This window comes from Mobula birostris, chromosome 2 (assembly GCF_030028105.1).
Source record: "Mobula birostris isolate sMobBir1 chromosome 2, sMobBir1.hap1, whole genome shotgun sequence".
Taxonomy (NCBI): domain Eukaryota; kingdom Metazoa; phylum Chordata; class Chondrichthyes; order Myliobatiformes; family Myliobatidae; genus Mobula; species Mobula birostris.
This window is the reverse complement of record NC_092371.1, coordinates 16,275,198-16,298,945: the sequence shown is the minus strand read 5'-3', so window position 1 is coordinate 16,298,945 and position 23,748 is coordinate 16,275,198. Positions and strand designations below refer to the sequence as shown.

General features: G+C 44.6%; 1 protein-coding gene across 1 annotated transcript; it reads left to right on the top strand.

Moving 5' to 3' along the window:
• Positions 1 to 21,429, top strand: LOC140207960 (RIIa domain-containing protein 1-like). The gene is made up of 4 exons (XM_072276496.1): positions 1 to 158; positions 16,460 to 16,536; positions 17,705 to 17,751; positions 18,326 to 21,429. The coding sequence occupies exons 1-4, from the start codon at positions 57 to 59 to the stop codon at positions 18,397 to 18,399; spliced, it is 300 nt and encodes a 99-aa protein (XP_072132597.1). The 5' UTR covers positions 1 to 56; the 3' UTR covers positions 18,400 to 21,429.
• The last annotated feature ends 2,319 nt before the right edge of the window (positions 21,430 to 23,748 follow it).

Below are 23,748 nucleotides of genomic sequence, written 5' to 3'. Positions count from 1 at the left end.
TCCAGAGCAACGGAATCTCAGCTTCCTCCTCGCCTTCGGGACGGAGCAGGAGTAGGATGGCGGATTCTAACCTCAGTGTTCCTCCTCCGTACGGGATGGAAGGATACGATCTGGGAGCGCTCAGTGTAGAGCAGCAGGAGAAGCTGTGGGACCTGAAGGTGAGCAGAGCACTTTAGCCTGATTGTAAACCAAGGAATAGGACGTAGGTGAATAAGAGCCGTCTACGCCGTCGCCATAGCAACGCCCAGATCAGCCAATGGCGATCGCAATATTGTTGGCCTCAGCCAATCATACTAGAAGGGCGGGATGAGTGTTTGGCTACCTCGAATTTGAAATTATAACAGAAGATATTGAATTGAGTTTATTACTTACATCTTTCATATACATGAATAAAAATCTTTACGTTATGGCTCCGTCTAAATGTACAATGTGCATGCAATTTATAGTAATTTATAATAAATAGTATGAACATCAGGACAGTCAATATAACATAGAAATACAGTTGTGTCAGCATGAATTAAGCAGCCTGATGGCCTGGTGGAAGAAACTTTCCCGGAGCCTGCTGGTCCTGGCGGTACCGTTTCCCGGATGTTAGCAACTGGAATATTTTGTGGGTGGGATGACTCGGGTCCCCAAAGATCCTTCAGGCTCTTTTTACACACCTGTCTTTATGAATGTCCTGAATAGTGGGAAGTTCACGTCTACCCAGCTTTGCTGGAAGAAGATATTGAAGCTGTAACCAATAAGGAAAAGGCTGATATGTTTGTAGAGGTGTTCCAAGTGTTACACAGTTCTGGAGAGTTAGGTGATTTGAGAAAGGAAATTATGTTAAAGGAAAGTTGGAGATTGGACAGGAGTTTGGATGATAATAGCTCCATAAATTTGTTTTTCTCCCTTCAGGAATTGCAGGAAGCTGCCCAATCAAGTTCATACACTTCTCCTGGTAGGGATGGACTGTGTTATGAATTGCTTAAGCATTTAGATGACCTATAAATACAGGGTCATCTAAATACTTAAGCAATTCATAACAAAGTCCATTCTAGCATTGTTTAAATCAGTGTGGAAAGAAGGAAAATCACCAGTAGAATGGAAGCATGTGGTGGTAGTTCCAGTTTTAAAGCCAGGTAAGGACGTGTCTAGTCCTAGTTCGTATCAGCCTATAGCTTTAACGTCTACTACTACTACTAATACTACTACGTTGACTCAGGCCTAGGGGGCCGGCTTCGGGCACGATGATGGACTGTCCACTTCTCCCTCTCCCTCATCAGTGTGTTCAGTTCATCTACATTAGCCGCGCCGCTGTCTTCTAGGAGCGTGTTGACCATAGTCTTGGGAGGGTTCCAGGGTTCATCCTCCCATGCTTGGGCTCCCATATGATGACTAGGCTGGCAGGTAGCTCGGGGTGGCGTAGACAGTGTCCCACTAATTGCAGTCTTCTCACCTCGATTTTAGTGGAGAGCATCGGTAGGTTGTTATAGAGCTCAATGTTCGTCATGTGCTGTTGCTAACTCACATCAAGAGCTATCCGGAGCATTCGTGTATAGCAACCATCTAGAGACTTTCACATAGTCTTGGTGAGTGTCCACGTCTCGCATCCGTACGTGAGAATGGACTCTATGACTGCTATGAAAATCCTCTTTTTAAGCCCTCTGGTCAGGTTCGACTTCCAGATTTCCTTCATGTCGTTCATAGCCCTCCATGCCAGCGCCTTCTGTATCTTTATGTCCTTCTCCGAACTCATCATTCCTGACCCGAGGTACTTGTAGTCAAAGACTTTCTTAATGGTGTCATTCTCTACGGTCTTGAGAGTACCTTCATTGCAGTTAAACGCCATGTACTCTGTCTTTTTAGCGTTTAGGTGAAGTCCAACTTTATTGCACTCAATTTCCACTTTTGTCAGTAGCTGCTGTGCTGCCGCCATCTGGTCAGAGAGCAGGACTATGTCATCTGCAAAACCGAGATCTGTGAGTATAACTGGTCTGACCCTTTTAGTTTGCCCTGGTTTTATGGTAAAATCAAGCTCGTCATGATCTTTGGTAGCTTGACGCAGAGCGTAACCAAGGACGATTATAAAGATGTAGGGTGCCAGAGTGTCTCCTTGCAGCACACCAGCTAGGAGCTCGAACACTGCTGTTTCTCCGTCTGGTGATACAACTTTCGCCATGGTTTTGGTATAGCTGGACTCTATTGTTCTCAGTAGATGGTCTGGCACTCCGTAGGCTTTCAGGGTCTTCAGCATTTTACCTCAGTGAATGGAGTCAAAAGCTTTGTGAAAGTCGATGTAAGTAAGCACGGCTGGTAGGTTGTTCTTCTTGACTTCCTCGATGATCCTATGGAGAGAAAGTATTTGCATTACTGTTGTGCGCTTCTGCCGAAAACCATTCTGATTGAATCTTAGCTTAGGGTCAATGGCGGTGCGAATCCTGTTCAAGATCATCTGATTGTATAACTTTGCTAAGATGCAGGTCAAGCTGATACTGCGGTAGTTATCTGTCTTTGTGAGGGATCCAGACTTGGGGATTGGGATAGTGTTTGAGAGTGACCACTGTTCTGGTTTGCCGCCTTTCATCAGTGCCGTATTACATATGTCCAGCAAGATGTCGTCCAGATCGCAGTTCTTCAGGACATTTGGTGATATCCCATCTGGTCCAGCGCTCCTGCCCTGTTTGAGTGCATATTTGGCCTTCTTCAGTTCCTCAATGGTGAATGGGCTGTCATGGATGTCGACTTGCGTGAGTATCGTGGGCATGTCCTCTTCTTCTTCCGTGATCATTGCAGGGCTTCCCAGCAGGTTCTTAAAGTGGGTAAACCATGTCAGGACACGGTCCTCTGCTATTTTACCACTTATTTGACCTGATGGGGACTTCTTCCGTCTTTCGTTTCGCGCCTTGTAAGGCATTATGATGACAGACAACCCAACAAACCCTATACTTCCAGAGCCGGGAGTGCTCAGGAACTCTGCGGAACGCCCAGACCCTAGCTTAGGCAGGCAGTATGAAGATGCATCCTCAAACCCCACAGGGAGGGTTGAGTCTGACAAGGGGGCCGAGTGAACTGCGCCTCTTTTGCGTTGTAAGGTAAAAATGATCATCTCAACCTTCAACGCAAACACCATCCGCCTCTAGCCTTGATGCACAGAGTTGGCATCACAGGCAAGCAGCCACGAGATCTCCACCCTGGGGATCCAAGAACACCGTCATGTACACCCTGACGAAGAGATAAAGTTCACAGAGATAGAGGGGATGCACCTCATCACCTCGTCCACATGGAGAGAGCCGATGACAATGTCAGCACAAAGTGGAGTAGGGCTGATGCTGAACAGCAAGGCGAAGAAGGCACTGAGGGGTGTAGTCTCAGTCAGTGACAGAATCCTTACTGCGGAATCCGATGGAAACCCGGCGACCTCTGTCATCATCTGTTACTCCCCGCACAACTGCAGCAAGGAGAAGGAAGTGGAGGCCTTCTACAGTAAACTTCACGAAGCTATCACTTCAATACAGGCACATAACTTCCTGACTGTGCTCGGCGATTTTAATGCCCAGGTCGGACTGGAAGATGTTCCATACTCATACCAAGACTTTACCAACAGAAATGGACAATGTAAAGTTGATTTCATCCAGGAACACAGTCTCATTGCCGCCACCACACAATTCAAGAAGCGAGCTGGTAAACTGTGGACATATGAAAACAGAGCCTCCATCTACAGGAAACAGCTCGATTACATCCTCGTAAGAACAAAATGGCGTAATTGTGTGATCAACACAGAAGCCTACAGCACCTTCAACTCGGTCAGTTCTGACCACAGAGTAGTGTCAATGCAAGTGAGACTGAGCCTGCGGCAACCGAAAGCCACAGGTCCCAAGGAGAAGATAGACTGGAAGGCATTCTCCTCACAACCTATTCTTCAAGCCCAGTACACAGTGGAGGTGAGAAATCGCTTCAGCCCACTGGAAAGGGAGGAGGAAGAGACTGCCACCGACAGCTATCAACGGCTCATAGATGCACACACAGATACAACAAAGAGTTTGCCTACTGTGAAGCGAATCACGAAGAGTCGGATCTCGAGACATCCTGACGTTGTCGCAGCAAGAAGTGTGGTCAATGCTTGTCATGCTGAACTTAGAAGGAGTGAAACAGAAGAGCTAAGAGACAAGTTCAAGACAGCAAAGAAGAATCTGTTTGCCACCTACGACCGACTGAAGGAAGAGGAACTAGCTGAGAGGATTAGAGAGATAGAAGCTGCTAATGAAGACATGCAGCATGGAGAAGCATGACACCTAGTCAATGAGATCAGTAGATATCTTTAACGTCAGTGCTTTGTAAAATTATGGAACAAAATGGTTACCAACAGACTTGTTTATTTTTTGAAAATAAGGGACATTTTGCTGCCTACCAAAATGGTTTTAGAACTGGAAGATCAACAACGGAATCTGTTGCCCTTTTAGATCATGATATTAAAAAAGCATTTCAAAATAGAGAAGTAACGGTATGTGTATTTCTAGATATTGAAAGAGCATATGACTCACTATGGAGGGATGGCTTATTAATTAAACTCTATGATGCGGGAATTTGAGGTAGAATGTTTAATTGGATCAAAGATTTCCTTAAGGGAAGGACAATTCAAGTAAAAATAGGCAGAACCAGCTCCAAGTCGGTTAAAATAGGTAATGGTAGCCCTCAAGGAAGTGTCTTTAGTCCAGTTCTTTTTAATGTCATGATAAATGATATTTTTGATCAGGTAGGGACAGGATTTGGCAAATCATTGTTTGCAGACGATGGTGCAATCTGGAAAAGAGGAAGAAACATCAAGTATATATTAAGGCAGGTACAAAAGGCTTTAAGATCAGTTGAAAACTGGGCTAATAAATGGGGTTTCAGGATTTCTGCTTCTAAGTCCAAATATATGATTTTTGGCTTTAGAAGAAAGATTCCTGATTGTGAATTGTGTCTATATGATTCTCCACTAGAAAAAGTCAAGGTATTCAAGTTTTTAGATGTCTGGTTTAATGAAAGGCTTACTTGGAGGGTTCATATAGATAAAACAATTGGAAAGTGTGAGAAAGTTTTAAACGTTATGAGAAGTATTGCTGGATGTGACTGGGGAGCAGGGCGGGAAACTATGTACTTAATATATCTAGCTATGATTAGATCAGTTATAGATTATGGTTGTATTGCTTATGGTTCCGCTGCTACAGCAGTGCTTGGAAAACTGGACACTGTGCAGTCCAAAGCACTTAGACTCTGTTGTGGAGCTTTTAGAACAACATCAGTCCTGGCATTATGTGTGGAGATGGGAGAAATGCCTCTGCATTTAAGATGAATTCAGTTGGGCCTGCAGTATTGGGCAAAACTAAATGGATTCAATCACAGCTGTCCTCCAAAGTGTCTTTTGCAGGGGAAGTCGAAGTGCCAAAGTAAAATTAAAAGATGCCCATTTTTAGATTTAGTTAATAACTGGGCTGTGAAATTGAAACTGACTGAAGAAGACATGTTTGACCAAACTTGCTTGCCACCCGTCCCTTTTTGGCTCTTTTCAGAACCAGAAGTAGACCTGTTCCTCCTTTTTCAGCTTCAAGGAAGCAGTGCAATTTCATCAGCATTGATCACAAATGAATATTTAAATAATAAATGGGGATCTTATCTGAAGATTTTTATTGATGGCTCAGTGGACCCAGAGAGCAGTAAGGCAGAATTTGGGATGTATGTGTCTCAACTTGGAGTTGAGATTGGTCACCAGGTTTCAGATGGTGTTTCTGTCTTTGCAACAGAATTATTAGCAATCCTCTGGGCCTTATGGTGGGTAGAAGACTCTCGACCACGTAGGGTTATCATCTGTTCGGATTCTGCTGTTGCTTTAGAGGCTATAAAAGGGAATAAGTCAAAGGCTCGTCCTGACATACAAACGTTTGCAGTTATTGAGATTCTCTTAGTGTTGTTTAGAGTAGGGAAGGTGGGTTGTGTAGATAGATTTTCATGGATACCTGGGCATGCTGGGGTGGAGGGAAATGAAATTGTGGATGGCATTGCAAAGTCTTCCTTACACAGCAGGCAAGTAGAAATTAGAGTTCCCCTAGGCAGAGCAGAATTGAGAAGTAGGATTAAAAAAGGTACAGAGAAGAAGTGGCAGGAGGATTGGAAAAATGAATTAAGGGGCAGGCATTATTTTTCTAGTCACCCACTAGTTAAAAAGGTCTCAGACTGTTACCTTTTAAGTCGTAGAGATATGGTGAAATTAACAAGACTTAGGTTGGGGCATTGTGTGTTAAACTATTATTTAAAGATAATAGGAAAACATCCTACTGGATTATGTGACTGTGGTAGTCCAGAGACAGTCCAGCATGTTTTGCTGAGCTGTAATCGATACAAGATTGAAAGAAGCATGTTGTTCAAGAGGCAATCTGGCTTAAATTTATTTTGGTTTTCTATTAAATCTTTGTTTGGCCATCAAGAGAATCAACATCTGATTGAAGAGTTTATTATTCAGTTTATATGTGAGACTAGGTTATATTCGAGAATTTGAGTTCCTTGAAGTTCTATAATTAATTATACATCCTGAGGAGGGCTGTAATACGCTGAGATGCTCCAAACAGCCGGAAATAGAAGAAGAAGTTGTTCACATCTACAGGTGCGCTGGGCTGTTCATACCACTCTCTGCAGAGTCTTACGATTGAGTGAAGTACAGTTTCCATACCAGGCAGTAATGTAGCCAGTCAGGATGCTCTCAATTGAGCCCCTGTAGACAGTGCTTAGGATTTGGGGTCCACACCAAACTTCTTCAACCGCCTGTGGTGCCTTTTTCACCACACAGCCGGTATGTCTCATCATCATCATCTGGTGCCGTGCCCAGTTTGAGCTTTGACTGCCATGGCCCACACACTCCTGTTTCGGGTCAAGTGGATCAATTCGTTGGTATTCATTTCCAGTTCTCTGGCTGCTGTCTCCATCATCATTTGACTTTGTCTTCCTCTTCCCTTCAATCGTTCCCATAATTACTATGCATTCTAACTCCTCTTTCCTAATCACATGTCCAATGAAGTTACGTTGTCTTTTCATGATCTCATATGTTATTTCTCTTTTTGTGTTAGCTCGGTTCACGACATCTTCGTTAGATATTCGTTTCGTCCGTGATATATGTATAGACTGCGTAAGATCCTGGGTAATGTTTATGACGAGGAACTTAAAAGCTGTTCACCCTCTCAACCCCAGATCCATTGATGTCAATAGGGGCTAGTCTGTCTCCATTCCTCCTGTAATCCACAACCAGCTCCTATGTTTTTGCAACATTGAGGGAGAGGTATCAGGGAGGTTGGTCAGCATCTTGGAATTAATGTGAGGAAGGAGGTTTTGGACGCTGGCTAACAGCAACAGTCAAGGTAGCGAGTTTAGGAGCAAGACATAATGTAGATGTACAAGTTATTGGTGAAGCTGCATTTGGAGTACTGTGTACAGTTTTGGTCATCCTATTGTAAGAAAGCCCTGTTTAAACTGGAAAGAGTGCAGGAAAAATGTTTGGAGATTCTTCTCAGGACTAGAGGACTGAGTTGCAGGCAGCGGTTGGCCAGGCTGGGTCTTTCTTCCTTCTTCAAGTTCAGGTCCAGTTTATTGTCATTCAATGCTAGACATGTATCCAGCCAGATGAAACAATGCAAGGTGCACAACACAGTACATAAAACTCACGTGGAGTAATATTACCACAAATAAGTGGGCAAATAATAAGGTACATTTACAACACAATTTAAACAGTAAGCAATTAAATACTGCTGGTGCTTCTTATGTGATTATTCCTGGTGGTGGCTGGGAGGTGTGTGGGATGAAATGGCTGTTTCCCATCCTGAGAGTTATTGGCTTAGTTCTACGCTGCTGCTGCCTGATGGTAGTGGGTCAAAGAGATTGTTGGACGGATGGAAGGAATCACTGACAAAAAGTGCCCTGAGTACACAGCTCTGATAAATATATCTGATGGGCGGAAGAGAGACCCCGATCATCCTCTCAGCAGTCCTCGCAATCCTTTTGTAGGGATTGTGGTCAGATGCTTCACAATCACCTGTACCAGACAGTGATGCAGCTGGTTTTGATGGTGCTCCTCTGAAAATTGGTTAGAATGGGTGGGGATTGAGCCTTGCTCAGCTCAATCTCCTCAGGAAGTGTTTTCTTGACCAAAAAGATGGCATTGAGGGAGCAGGTGAGATTGTCTTTATGGATTTCTAGGTCTTTATGCCCTCTTGTCACTACCACCATTGGGTAGGTCCCACACCACCAAGTTCAGGAACAGTTATTATATTCCAACCATTAGGTTCCTGAACTGATGTGGACAATTTCAATCACTCTGAACTAATTCAATAACCTACAGACTTACTTGTGCAATTAGATCCTCAATTTCCTCACTTGCAGTCGGTTCTGATTGGCAACAACATCTCCACAATCTCCATCAGCACAGGTGCACTGCAAGGCTGTTCGATAAGCCTCTTGCTTGATTGGCTTTACACTGATAACTGTGTGGACAAGTACAGATCCAATGCCATATTCAAGTTGCTGGTGACACCACTGTCGTTGGCCAAATCAAAATCAATAGGAGGGAGATTGTCACAACAAACACCTCTCTCTCAATGTCAGCAAGCCCAAGGAACTGATTATTCACTTCAGGAGAAAGATACCATAGATCCATGAGCCAGTCCTCATTGGAGACCAGAGGTGGAGAGGATCAGCAACTTAAATTCCTTGGTGTTATCACTTCAGAGGACCTCTCCTGGGCACAGCAAGTAAGTGCAATTACGAAGAAGTACAGCTGCACCTCTACTTCCTCAAAAAATCGTGAAGATTCAGCAACATCTAAAACTTTGAAGTTCTACAAATGTGTCATGGAGAATATATTGACTGGTTGCATCACAGCCTGATATGGAAACACCATTGCCCTTGAACAGAAAATTCGACAAAAAATAATGGATATAGTCCAGTCTGTCATGAGTAAATTCCTCCCCACTGTTGAGCATATATACTTGGAGCACTGTTGCAGGAAAGTAGCATCCGTCAACAGGGACCCCCAACATCCAGGTCATGTTCTCTTTCTGCTACCATCAGGAAGAAGGTACAGGAGCCTCAGGACCATAAGGTTCGGGTACAGTTATGGGTCTTCATCTATCAGGCTTTTGAATCAGAGTGGAATACTTCACTCATCCCATTACTGATCTGTTCCCATAACCTGGACTCACTTTCAAGGACTCTTCACCTCATGTTTTCAATATTTTTGTTTGTTTATTCATTTATTTATTTATGGGTTTATTATTTCTTTTATTTTCACTTTTTTTTGCACATTGGTTGTTTACACCAAGCAATCTTCCATTGATCCTTTTAGGGTTTCTGAATTTACTGAGTGTGCCCACACAAAAATAGATCTCAAGGTAGTATATGGTGACATATATGTCCTTTGAAAATAAATTTATTTTGAACTTTGAACTTCTGAACTTTACCTATTCTTAATATTTTTATTTGCAAAGTTTGTATTCTTTGCACATTGTTGTCAGTTTTTATTATGCCCTGTTTTTCATAAAGTTCTATTGTATTTAGAATATAATTGAAATATCTTTATTGTTATTGCACAGTACAATTTGTCATGCACCAATACAGCGAAAATGAGTTTGCAGCTCTCATACTCAGTGCTATAAAACAACAAATAAAACAAATAAACAATAAATAAAATCAAGTAACCAGCCAGTACAAGCAATGTCCAGCAGTACAAAAGCGCAACTCAGATGCATGACAGCCAGAAAACCAGTATTAAAGGAGCAGTATAACAAATTTATGGATGATTCTTGATCGATTGGTTCAGACCAACGTAGCTCTGGGGATAAAGCTATTTTTCAGTCTGGAGGTGCGGACATAGAAAATCTTATAACGTCTGCCGGATGGAAGAAGTTCAAACAGATGATTTCATGGGTGTGTATTGTCCTTACAGATGCTTGTAGCTTTCCTTAGGCAACGAGAGCTGTAGGTGTCCTGCAGGGCTGGGAACTGTGTCCCGATAATCTTCTGTGTGCTAGAGACGGCCCGCTGAAGTGTTTTCCTATCAGCTGCTGTACAACCGAGATACCACACAGAGATGCAGTATGTTAAGATGCTCTCTATGGTGCAGCGGTAAAAGGTCACCAGCATCTGTTCAGGTTTCTTCAGTGTCCTGAGGAAAAACAAGTGTTTCTGTGCTTACTTAACTATTGTAGTGGTGTTAGTGGACCATGTAAGGTCTTCTGAGATATGTATTCCCAGAAACCTGAAACTGGACACTCTCTCCACTATGTCTCCATTAATGTAGACTGGAGTGTACTCGTCATCCCGTGACTTTCCAAAATTGATTATTAGCTCCGTAGTCTTTGCTGTATTAAGAGACAGGTTGTTCTCTGAGCACCAGCTCACTAAGTTCTGTACCTCCGCTCTGTACGCTGATTCGTCTCTGTTGGAGATCAACCCGCTCACTGTTGTGTCGTTTGCGAATTTGACGATGGTATTGGTGTTAAATGCAGGTACACAGTCGTAAGTGAAGAGAGTGTAGAGTTTGGGACTCAATACACAACCTTGTGGTCTACCAGTGCTCAGGATAGTAGTGGAGGACAGGTGAGGGCCCAGTCTCACTGCCCGTGAACGCTCTGACAAGAAATTCAGGACCCAGTAAATGTCTGTAAGAAAATCTATGGTGACATAAATGTACGCTTATTATAACTTTACTTTGAACCTTATAGAAATGCTTGAAATGATGAAAGGCTAAGTTAAGGTGGACAGTAACAGTCTTTTCCTCAGGGTAAGGGGGATTGAAACCAGGGGGTATAGAGGGAGGAAGCTTTAAAAGGGACACAGGGAAAACTTTATCATGCAAAGGGTGGTAAGTATGAGTGGTGGTGTGAACTGTCAGAGATAGTGGTTGGAGAGGTACAGTAGTGTCATTGAAGAAGCACTTGGTTAGGTACATGGAAGGATGATGCTTAGAGAGATATGGGCTGAATGCAGGAAATTGGACCAAATGGTTGAGCTGAGGTAGATACATTAGGGAATTTACAGGATTTGGGTACATAAAATAATTGGAGGGCTTTATGGGAGGGAAGAGTTAGACTGATCTTAATGTAGGTTAAAAGATTATCACGACATTGTGGCCTGAAGAATAGTACCGTGCTGTACTGTACTGTTCTATGTTCTAAGGTCTACTATCCATGCTGTATTGCTCTTTAACTCTAAAAGTGAGGTCACACACTTCTGTAAGAGGATCTAAACATGGAAAGGAACTGTAACTGAGTGCTCAGCAGGATCTAAATCAGGGGTTCCCAACCTGGGATCCACGGTTTCCTTGCTTCATGGTGTTGCAGGAAAACTCTGATCTCAAAGCTCTACTGCCGGCTCATGGGCAAGGCTTTGAGAGTAAACCCCGAGGAAAAATTCGGAGCTGGAGTCCCTAAGGCAGTCCTATGATGAGTTCAATGCTGACTGGAAACTCCTGTGATGCCAGTGGTGCCAAACTGTCTTAGTCTCTGCTGTTCCTTTCAAATCAACAGCTACGTGGAGGGGGGGAGCCTGACGTATGGGCATCAGCTTGCTCTCCATATCGTACTGCCCTGGCTTGTGTATACATAAACACCTAACACTCAACATCGATGGTTGACCCTGACCAACGAAGGCCTCAGGAACTTCCCCTCCCCAGATGATGGAGGCCATACCATTAGATATATTTAAGACCGAGATAAGTTTTTATTTAGAGCACCTGGAGAAAACCCACATGGTCATGGGCAGAAGGTACAAATTCCTTACAGAGAGTGTTGGAATTGAATCCGGGTTGCTGGTGCCATTCTAACCGTTATGCTACCAAGAGCTATTTCTCAGCTTATGGGTTGATTCGAGAAAATAGTCATTATCTGTGACTGCCACACTGCCAAGGAAGGAGGCTTTACCTTTGTGTATTTCAGATTGTATAGAGTGTTGAGGGATGGGGTAGCGCCTCCAGTGAAGGGGCTTGTCATGTCCAATCTGAGGCAGCTCACTCAGCTTTGGACCTCACTGGTCTCTCAGCTTTCACCTGTGGCTCCACTTAGCTGGTTACATACGACAGTGGCCATACCCCAGTACACCACTTCGACAGGTGGGCCTGATACCCCAGTGAGATTGGGACGTATTTGTCCTAGCATGTGAAGCCAGCTCCAGCAGACTGGGCAGATGAGATCTACAATGAGATCCAACGGCCAGGAAGGCAGTTCTGCAATGCTCTCTGGAGAGCGAGGGGCATGACAAGTCATGGTCATGCACTGCAACCAGGGAAGTCCCCAGTTTGTGATGACTACTCATACCACAGGACCCAGACTTCTGATGTCAAGAGAATGGAATTGCCCCAGTGCAACTGCTTTTCCACTGTTTAAACTTTCCTGCACAGGTCCCCTGTCATTATTGCATGTAACAGACAGGCAATTTCAATGACCACGACTGATAAAAATTGACAGATTGAGGAATTGGAGGTTCACAGGTTCTGGCACAGAAGAAGCTAGTTAGATCAGCTATAATTATATTGACTGGTGGGGCCTGGTGACCTGCTCTGGTTTGTATGCACTTGTATGAGAGAAACAGCTAAACAGTCACATTTGATGTGGCTGTCATCCTCTTGGTTAGGCAACTGTCACGTGACCGGCAACAATGAATATAGAAATGAGTCAGGTTTTATAAACAAATAAACATTTATTAAACTCTGCTCAAAATTAATAAAAAGATAAACAAATGAAAACCTTAACCGGAAGTAAACTGCTATGCAGCCATTTAACAAACCGCCAAACTCAGTGCTAGTTCTTAAAGCGGTAAATGCAAACACAGTCTTAAAGTGGTAAATTAGAACACAGTTCTGAGAATAGTAAATTTGATAGTCCAAGAGATTTATACAGTCAATTAGGAGAGACTTTCCTGAAGTAAAGAATTCCTCGAAGACTCGACATTACTGCCGATCCCAGCTGGAACCTGCCTTGTCCACAGGACTCATGACGACGGAAATAAAATGGTTTAAAGGCACTGACATTTTTCCTCCGTAGACTAGATACTGTACTTTTCTGCTGCTTTTAGCAGAGGTTATCTCATGCAGACCACTCTTACTTGAACGAATTCAATAATGGTCGATCCTCTCCAAAACCACTGAACGACTCCTTCAGGTTCCCGTCTTCACTCTCCAATACCACTGAAAAGATACATCATCAAACCTGGCAGCGATTGGTGAAACTACCGGCCCAACACTTCTGTATCTTACAATAGAAAGTAAGTCTCCGTTTTAAAACGAAACTGCATCATAAAAAAAAACGCAGCAATATGGAGTAACTGATGAAATTAAAACTCAACTGGGAAAACTAACTGCATCACCAAGGGTCTAGCCTTATATATACCTGTTGAGAACAGGTCATCACATGACCTCACATCGGCGGGAAAATTTACATCATGTGACCTCCACAAGACCATTACATCATCCTCATAAGACAGTCACAAGATATCCGTGAGGTATGTAACACAACTTTGTAATGACAATTATTTAAACAAAAAGCAGTAACTTACAGCTCTTAGCCACTCCCTTTCTGTTGAAAGAGGTGTTTTGATTTACCATAGCTGGTGAAAGGATTAGGGAGTATCATAGAATCATTGAACATTATAGAACAGAACAAAGCCCTTTGGCCCATCTAGATCATGTTGAATTATTAATCTGCCTAGTCCCATCAAACTGCACATGGACCATAGCCCTCCGTACCCCTCCCATCTATGTACCTATCCGAATTCCTCTTAAATGTTGAAATTGAAGCTGAATTCGACACTTCTTCTGGCAGCTCATCTATACTCTGTTCTACCACACTCTTCTGTGCCCTACCACTCACTGTGTAAGTCCTACCCTGGATTGTCCTCCCAAGTTGTGAGATCTCACCCTTGTAGAACCATAGAACATTACAGCACAGAAACAGGCCTTTTGGCCCATCTTGGCTGTGCCGAGCCATTTTTCTGCCTAGTCCCACTGACCTGCACCTGGACCATATCCCTTCATACACCTCTCATCCACGTACCTGTCCAAGTTTCTCGTAAATGTTAAAAGTGAGCCCGCATTTACCACTTCATCTGGCAGCTCATTCCACAATCTCACCACTCTTTGTATGAAGAAGCCCCCACTAATGTTCTCTTTAAACTTTTCCCCCTTCACCCTTAACCCATGTCCTCTGTTTTTTTTCTCCCCTAGCTTCAGTGGAAAAAGCCTGGTTGCATTCACTCTATCTATACCCATCATAATTTTATATACCTCTATCAAATCTCCCCTCATTCTTTTATGCTCCAGGGAATAAAGTCCTAACCTAGTTAATCTTTCTCTGTAACTCAGTTTCTTAAGTCCCGGCAACATCCTTGTAAACCTTCTCTGCACTCTTTCAACCTTATTAATATCCTTCCTGTAATTTGGTGACCAAAACTGCACACAATACTCCAAATTCGGCCTCACCAATGCCTTATACAACCTCACCATAACATTCCAACTCTTATATTCAATACGTTGATTTATAAAGGCTAATGTACCAAAAGCTCTCTTTACGACCCTATCTACCTGTGACACCACCTTTAGGGAATTTTGTATCTGTATTCCCAGATCCCTCTGTTCTACTGCACTCCTCAGTGCCTTACCATTTACGTTGTATGTTCTACCTTGGTTTGTCCTTCCAAAGTGCAATACCTCACACTTGTCTGTATTAAACTCCATCTGTCATTTTCAGCTCATTTTTCCAGCTTGTCCAAATCCTCTGCAAGCTTTGAAAACCTTCCTCACTGTCCACTATACCTCCAATCTTTGTATCATCAGCAAATTTGCTGATCCAATTTACCACATTATCATCCAGATCATTGACACAGATGACAAATAACAATGGACCCAGCACTGATCCCTGTGGCACACCACTAGTCACAGGCCTCCACTCAGAGAAGCAATCCTCCACTACCACTCTCTGGCTTCTTCCATTGAGCCAATGTCTAATCCAATTTACTACCTCTCCGTGTATACTTAGCGACTGAATCTTCCTAACTAACCTCCCATGCAGGACCTTGTCAAAGGCCTTACTGAAGTCCATGTAGACAACATCCACTGCCTTCCCTTCATCCACTTTCCTGGTAACCGCCTCAAAAAACTCTAATAGATTAGTTAAACATGACCTACCGTGCACAAAGCCATGTTGGCTCTCCCTAATAAATCCCTGTCTATCCAAATACTTGCAGATCCTATCTCTTAGTACTCCTTCCAATAATTTACCTACTACCGACATCAAACTTACCGGCCTATAATTTACCGGATTACTTTTAGAGCCTTTTTAAAACAACGGAACAACATGAGCTATCCTCCAATCCTCCGGCACCTCACCTGTAGATACCAACATTTTAAATATATCTGCCAGGGCCCCTGCAATTTCAACATTAGTCTCCTTCAAGGTCTGAGGAATACCCTGTCAGGTCCTGGGGATTTATCTACTCTGATTTGCCTCAAGCTAGCAAGCACCTCCTCCTCTTCAATCTGTATAGGTTCCATGACCTCACTACTTGTTTGCCTTAAATTCTATCTGTCTGCATTAAATTCGATCTGTCATTGTTCAGCTTAATTTTCCAGCTGGTCCAGATCCCAGAGGGGTGGCAAGAGAGCAAGTTGCTGTGTGCAAGGATGGGAGATGCAGGAACCTTCATCACAATGTATAGACCAAATAGTGGATAGTGGCTAGGCTAATGGATATAATGGGATCAATGCTCTTCCACATTGTTAACCTTCTGCAATTGCATGAAGACATGAGAATGCAGATGTTGGATCTGGAGCAACAGACGAGATGCTGGGTGACCTCAGCAGCACAGGCAGCATCTGCACAGGGTGATGCTTGACCCACTGGACTATATCTGCTGGTGCAATTGAAGGGCCTTGACTTGAAATGTTGACTGTCCATTTTCCTGCACAGGTGATAAATGCAGCCTCTTTGGTTTAGATTTTTCTGTACCAGTACGTCATCACATTTACATGGGCAGATGAAACTACAAAGCCAGATGCAGAGTAGTGCTCCCTCTGCACGGTCTCATTACATGTTCTACAGAGTAGAGCTTCTGCACTGTCCCATCAAACATGTGGGGCAGCAGCAGGCTGTGGGAGATAAAAGCAGGCCTCCATCTTTGGTCCTTCACTACAGGGGCATACTCTGAAGTCAGATTATCTGCTTAAGGCCCGAGAGTGAGAGTGTTTTCTGAACCAACATTCCCCCCCCCCCCCCTTCAAGGGACAGATTCCCCTGGCACTAGGTCGTGTTTGCCATATTAGAGGGACACACACATGTAAATTTTACCCTGGAGCTAGCATTACTGGTTTCATTTTACGGGGAATGATTCTCTGTAAGACATGGGGATTGGCTTAGCTACATCCTTCCACAGTTAATGATTCCCAAACCTCTTTTGGTTGCAGATAAACACACGGATAGCGAATGAATACTACCTGAGGGAGCACCCAGAGGTGGAGATTCTACTGAGAGAGTTCATGAGGTGAATCATTCAGACTATAATTAGCCAGTGGCAGAATGCAGCAGAGTCACAAGTTGTCAACAGATATGGGAGTGGGATTGAGACAACACCGACAGGCACTGTGGTGTTACAATATATTGTGTTATTATTGTTTTTTTTCAAAGTTCAAAATAATTTATTAAAGTACATACTGTATATGTTGCAATATACAACCCTGAGATTAATTTTCTTGCAGGCGTACTCAACAAATTGACAGTAGAATAATAACCAAAATAGAATCAATGAAAGACTGCGCCAACTTGGGCATTCAGCTAGTGTGTAAAAGACAAAAATAATGTGCAAGTACAAAAATAAATATTAATAATAAATAAATAAGCAGTAAATATCGAGAACATGAGATGAAGAGTCCTTGAAAGTGAGTCCATAGGTTGCGGGAACATTTCAATAATAGGGCAAGTGAAGTTGAGTGAAGTGATCCCCTTTGTTTCAAGAGCCTGATGGTTGAGGGGTAGTAACTGTTCCTGAACCTGGAGCTGTGAATGCTGTGGCTCCTGTACTTCCTGATGGTAGCAGCAGGAAGAGAGCATGGCCTAGGTGGTGTTGGGGGAAGGAGGGGGGATCCGTGACGTTGGATGCTGCTTTCCTGCAACAGTGCTTTGTGTAGATGTCTTCAATGGTGGGGAGGGTTTTACCCATGACGGATTGGGCCATATCCACTACTTTTTGTAGGATTTTGGAGGATTTTATTATTGTGTTACCTTCTGTGTTTTTTAGTGCTGCATTGGAACAGAGTACCAATTATTTTGTTCTTCTTTACACTTGTGTACAAGAAATGAGATTGAACAAACTTGACTATAAAGCTCAGGGTTTGGAGTAATGGGCGATACCGTGATTACAACCTGTGAAGGCAGGGAATGTCAATGATGGTTCCTGGGTCTGTGTATACATCGTTGAGATGTTTACTGAGGATGATTGCAGCAGCTCTCAAATCAGATCTCTCCCATGTGTTCACTGACTATTTTAACAGTTATCTGAGTGGTCACGCAGTGCACCAAAAGGTTCACAGCTCTTGCGTTACTCTCATAGCAGCTGTGGGTTGTGCATTCTCTCTGAAGCTTGGGAACACTTACAGATGATGACTTCAGTCACAAATGAGCTTGGATCAAACACTGTTGCTGTTCCTTTCCAGATCGGTGCTCCTGAAGAAGCCAAAAAACATCCTGGAATTTGCTGCTGGTGAGTTTAAATCCGTGATTATAACTGAATTCGGACAAACATGATCTTAACTCTTCACCTGATGCAGTGTGGCATATATGCAGATTAAAGCTCCTTATACTCTGCTCCATCAAACACGCTCAGTGCAGGCACAGCACAGGTGAGAAGCAGACTTTCCCTCTATTCTGTCCTACCACACACCGAGGGCAGGCACAGAGTAAAGCCCCTTCTACACTGTTCTGACACACACTCCGAGGGCAAGACCAAGACTGGCCCAATCTCTCGTGAGTGGTTCTACACACACGTGTTCTGTAACACATTCGGAGGGCAGGGATAGAGTAAAGTTTCTTTTACATTGCCCCATCACAGACTCAGAGGGCAGTGACAGTGCAGATTACACACAGAAGGAAAGACATCCAGGTGACCCTGTTTGAGAGCGAAGGGTGCTTAGTGAACATGATTAGAAGTGTCACCCTCGGGGTGGTGCAGCCAGCTCTGCGGTACTGGTTTGACTCCCGGCAGGAGCCTCAGTGGCCACTGATCTGGGCAATCAGATCACACTGCTAAATGACCCCACCTGTTCTGTGTCCTGCAGGGTACTACACCGACGCAAGGCTCCCAGAAAAGATCCAGAGGAAAGTGTACGAGCGGGAAAAGATGTTGAAATGAGAAGTGAGTGGGGCAGCCCACAAGGACGGATGTGACCTCTTCGCTGGGCACTGACCTCTTGAACCACATGTAACACTGATCCCCACCCCTCGTTGGCCATCATGGGGGAGAAACCATGAACCTTCCTCTGATTTGTATGTGGTTTGCAAAATATTTATCTGAACAACATTTCAACTGCAAAGCCCCGCTTTTCCTTGCGCTATGTCAAGTAGTGTGCCGCACACCTAATCACAACCAGACACATTAAACACATTAAACTTGTACTGCACGTTCTTTGAACTACATTTTGAATTTACAGATAAAGGAGCTGAAGATCTGTGGCTCAGCTAAACATTCCAAATCCTCTCTGCCTTTACAGTTCACTGTAATCCTTTGGGATGTAGGTGGAGGAGGGTGGTGTAACCCGGTATCTTTTGCCACAGGGGCTCAGTCCAGAGCCCTGCTCGGTGGAATGGGCCACTTGAGCAGCTGGGGTCTTATGGTTGTCGTCTTTGACATCATTTCGGGGTGGATGACAAAGTCAGGTTTCTGCTGTTTCCATAAGGTCCGACCTTTTATTTCTGGATTCCTTGAAAGGTTGAAGAAAATTAGTGGAGGTCAGGTTCAATTATCATTCAAGCATACATGAATATAGTCAAATGAAACAACATTCCTCTGGGGCCAAGGTCTTACACACATTACCAACGGCACACAGCATAGCGCGAATAACACATTTAGTTACCGAGTGAACATCAGAGGGCAGCACTGAGCAGTTTGTGGTACAGTTAAACGTAGAGCCATAGCAAGTAAATTGATAACTCCCTGTTTTGAAGAAATGTGAGGAGGATAGGGTAGCACAGTAGCATAGTAGACAGCATAATTGTATTATAGTGTCAGCAACATGGGTTCAATTCCACCACTGTCTGTAAGGAGTTTGGGTGCTCTGCCCGTGACCACGTAGGCTTCCTCTGGGTGCTCCAGTTTCCAAAGTAGGTTAATTGACCACATGGATGTAATTGGACTGGATGGACTTGTTGGACCAGAAAGTCCTGTTACCATGCTGTATCTCTAAACAAATTAATACAATGAGTTGGGGTGGTCAGGATAGATTTGGTGGGCTGAAAGGCCTGTTTCAGTGCTGTGTCATTCGATGTCATTGAGGAAGAAAGAAATGGAGACCAGGAGGATGTGCTCAGGTTACTGATTACACCTTCCAAATCCACCACCTCTCCCACCAAGAAGGACAAGAACACCACCTTCCAAGTTGTACACTGTCCAAATATGGCACCATTTCTTCATTGTGGCTGACTCCAAATCTCACAGATCCATCCCCAACAGAACAGAGCCTTCACCAAAAACTGCAGCCTGGTTTACTATTCATCTGATAAGGCCACGTTCATCACAAACTGCCCATGATGGATCTGCAAAGCTCTCTGCAGAAGTGGAGGAACTCATAGCAAGAGGATTCGAGTACAGGAGCAGGGAGGTACCACTGCAGTTGTACAAGGCTTTGGTGAGACCACACCTGGAGTATTGTGTGCAGTTTTGGTCCCCTAATCTGAGGAAAGACATCCTTGCCATAGAGGGAGTACAAAGAAGGTTCACCAGATTGATTCTTGGGATGGCAGGACTTCCATATGATGAAAGACTGGGTTGACTAGGCTTGTACTCGTTGGAATTTAGAAGATTGAGGGGGGATCTCATTGAAATGTATAAAATCCTAAAGGGATTGGACAGGCTAGATGCAGGAAGATTGTTCCCGATGTTGAGAAAGTCCAGAACGAGGGGTCACAGTTTGAGGATAAAGGGGAAGCCTTTTAGGACCGAGATGAGGGAAAACTTCTTCACACAGAGAGTGGTGAATCTGTGGAATTCTCTGCTACAGGAAACAATTGAGGCCAGTTCATTGACTATATTTAAGAGGGAGTTAGATATGGCCCTTGTGGCTAAAGGGATCAGGGGGTATGGAGGGAAGGCTGGGGCGGTGTTCTGAGTTGGATGATCAGCCATGATCATACTGAATGGCGGTGCAGGCTCGAAGGGCCGAATGGCCTACTCCTGCACCTATTTTCTATGTTTCTATGAACTGACATGCTTGTTAAGAAGGTGTATGGTGTGTTGCATTCATTAGTCAGGGATTGAATTCAAGGGCTGTGAGGTAATGTTAAGCTGTATAAAATCCTGGTTAGACCTCACTTGGAAGATTGTGTTTAGTTCTGGTTGCCTCAATATGGGAAGGATGTGGAAATTTTAGAGAGGGTGCAGAGCAGATTTACCAGGATGTTGGCTGGAACAGAGAGCATGTCTTCTGAGGAAAGGATGACCCTGTTGGAACTTTTCTCTTTTGAGCAAAGGAGGAAGAGAGAGAGCCCCTCTCTCATTATGGGCAATGTGAGATCGCTGGGTAATAAAATGGACGCGTTGACGGCGCTAGCCAGGAGTCAGAGAACATTTCGGGAGTGCAGTGTTATGTGTTTTACTGAAACGTGGCTGCACAAGGACATACCCGACCAAAACGTTTCCGTAAAGGGCTTCCAGACCGTTCGGGCTGACTGGAAGTGCACTGAGAGCGGTAAGCATAAAGGAGTGGGGCTTGCTGTTCTGGTTAACAACAGATGGTGCAATCCTGGTCATATTACGATCAAGGAATGTGTTTGTAGCCCGGATATTGAACTTTTTGCTGTTGGACTCCAGCCATATTATTTGCCAAGGGAAATCTCACATGCAATTGTGGTTGTTGTGTACATCCCTCCCTCTGCCAACCCGACGTCGGCGTGTAACATCATTTACACCGTTGGTCACAGGAGTACATTCAGCCAGAGGCTTCCCCACCGAGATGCAATACTGAGCGTCATGGGAAGTCATTCCTGCCTGTGGCCATCAAACTTTGCAGCTCCTCCCTTGGAGAGTCGGACACCCTGGGCCAATGAGCTGGTCCTGGACTTATTTTCATCTGGCATGGTTTACATATTATTATTTGATTGTTTGTGGTTTTGTATTGCTATGGTTGTACTCTGTTCTTGGTTGGTGCAGCTGTAACAAAACCCAATTTCCCTCGGGATCAATAAAGTATGTTTATCTATCTATCTATCTTGACAGAGGCATAGATTGAGTGCATAACAGGACACTGGAAAATATGAGGGAGAAAATGGCAAATATGAGGGGGCATAATTTTAAGATCAGAGGAAAGTACACCAGGAGTGTCAGAGGTGTTTTTTTTTTACAGAGTGGTGGGTGAGACAGATACATTAGGGACATTTAATAGGCTCTTAGTAGCCAGGCACTTGAATGATAGAAAAATGGAGGGCTATGTGGGAAGGAAGGGTTAGATTGTTCTTGGAGTAGGTTAAAGGTCATCATGGGCATTGTAGGCTGAAGTTCCTGTATTGTGCTGTACTGTTCTATGTTCTAGAAGATGGCTCAGCTTACCATTCTCTTCTCCTCCCCCCCCCGCCCCCACCAAACCCTGTGCTGTACACACAATGTTTAAAGAGTTGAGGGGCCCGAGGCATTGACTATAAATTCTAATCAGCATTGGTAGAGCGCCTTTCATTGGTAGGCTCCTCGGAGCATTTACAACCCCCAGGAAGAGGGCTTAGGGAAATTGGGGTCTGAGCATAGTCAGAGGGTTTAGCAGATTGTGCAGTGAATTCCAGGGTTCAGATCTCTGTCAGCGCAGTGGTCCATTGTGGAGCAATGGAGTAAGAGAGGCACAGAGGGAGTGGAGGTTGGGGGGGGGGTCACAGAGATGGGGAGGGGTACAGATGGCTGGAGGAGGGGTTATAGGAGAGTGAATGGTGCAGGGGGCTGTAGGAAACCAAGGGGGGGGGGGTGGAATCTGTTGGGATCTGAATAAAATGCAAGTGTCTTTAGCAGTGTCCCACCTTTGACAATATCTTTGGAATGTACTATTCACCTTTTAAGTCACAGCTAATCAGTATTTTATTGCAGTCCCTTGGAGTTGACCATGAGCCAACAAATGTTCAGCAACCTCAACCTTGACACTTTCAATTGGCCATCAGGGTTTGGAAGTATAGAAATTTTCCCATCCGGCAGAAGTGCTGATTTGGGCCTCCTGCTTATCCTGAGAGGGGTGACAGATGTGTCGGATAAACACCTCGTATAGAAGGAGTATCCAAAAAGGTGATTAAGCACCTGTGAGTCAGTGCCTGCAGTGCTAACAGCTGTCAGGAGGGGGCAGTAGTTCCTGGTCACAACCAGCAACTCGGAGGGGGACAACACCCACAAAATGCTGGAGGAACAAATGCTGAATGCCAGAAAAAGAGTAAATAATCGAAATTTTGGTCCCAGACCCTTCATCAAGACTGGAAAGAAAGATGAGAAGGTGGAGGAAGAAGTACCAGGTGGTAAGTGGCAGGTGAAAGGGGTGAGGGGTGAAGAGCCAGGAAATTTATAGGTGAAAGACATGCAGGCCTGGAGAAGGAGGAATCCGAGGAGAGGGGGTAAAAGACAAGGTGAGGGAGGCGATGGGTGGGTAAGGAGATATGGTGAGAGAGGGAGACAGGAATGGGAGTGGTGGTGGGGGGGGTGTTGAGAAATCAAGCTTCATGTCATCAGGTTGGAGGGTACACTGACAATGCAAGATGTTGCTCCTCAAACCTGAGTGTGGCCTCATCGTGACAGCAGAGAAAGCCATGGACTGACATGTCGGAAAGGGAGTGGGAAGTGGAAGTGAGATTTAATGATGGATTCCAATGGTGATGCGGAAACTTTGTGGTAGGAAGGTTGAGAATCAGGGGAGAGAGATCTATTGGGTGTGAATTACTTTACATATAACAATAGGAAGAGAGTGACAGGGAATGGGGAGGGGTGTGGGGGGTAGAGGGGGTGATAGAGAATGGGGAGGGGTGTGGGAAGTAGAATGGGTGATAGAGAATGGGGAGGGGTGTGGGGGGTAGAATGGGTGATAGAGAATGGGGAGGGGTGTGGGGGGTAGAGGGGGTGATAGAGAATGGGGAGGGGTGTGGGGGGTAGAGGGGGTGATAGAGAATGGGGAGGGGTGTGGGGGGTAGAGGGGGTGATAGAGAATGGGGAGGGGTGTGGGGGGTAGAGGGGGTGATAGAGAATGGGGAGGGGTGTGGGAAGTAGAATGGGTGATAGAGAATGGGGAGGGGTGTGGGGGGTAGAGGGGGTGATAGAGAATGGGGAGGGGTGTGGGAAGTAGAATGGGTGATAGAGAATGGGGAGGGGTGTGGGGGGTAGAATGGGTGATAGAGAATGGGGAGGGGTGTGGGGGGTAGAGGGGGTGATAGAGAATGGGGAGGGGTGTGGGGGGTAGAGGGGGTGATAGAGAATGGGGAGGGGTGTGGGGGGTAGAGGGGGTGATAGAGAATGGGGAGGGGTGTGGGG

Excerpts from the sequence above, each read along its gene's own strand:
- LOC140207960 (XM_072276496.1), top strand. The coding sequence starts at position 57 with ATGGCGGATTCTAACCTCAGTGTTCCTCCTCCGTACGGGATGGAAGGA. Across the intron at positions 159-16,459 it reads AGAAGCTGTGGGACCTGAAG|ATAAACACACGGATAGCGAA; the intron begins GTGAGCAGAGCA and ends TTTTGGTTGCAG. Across the intron at positions 17,752-18,325 it reads CATCCTGGAATTTGCTGCTG|GGTACTACACCGACGCAAGG; the intron begins GTGAGTTTAAAT and ends TGTGTCCTGCAG.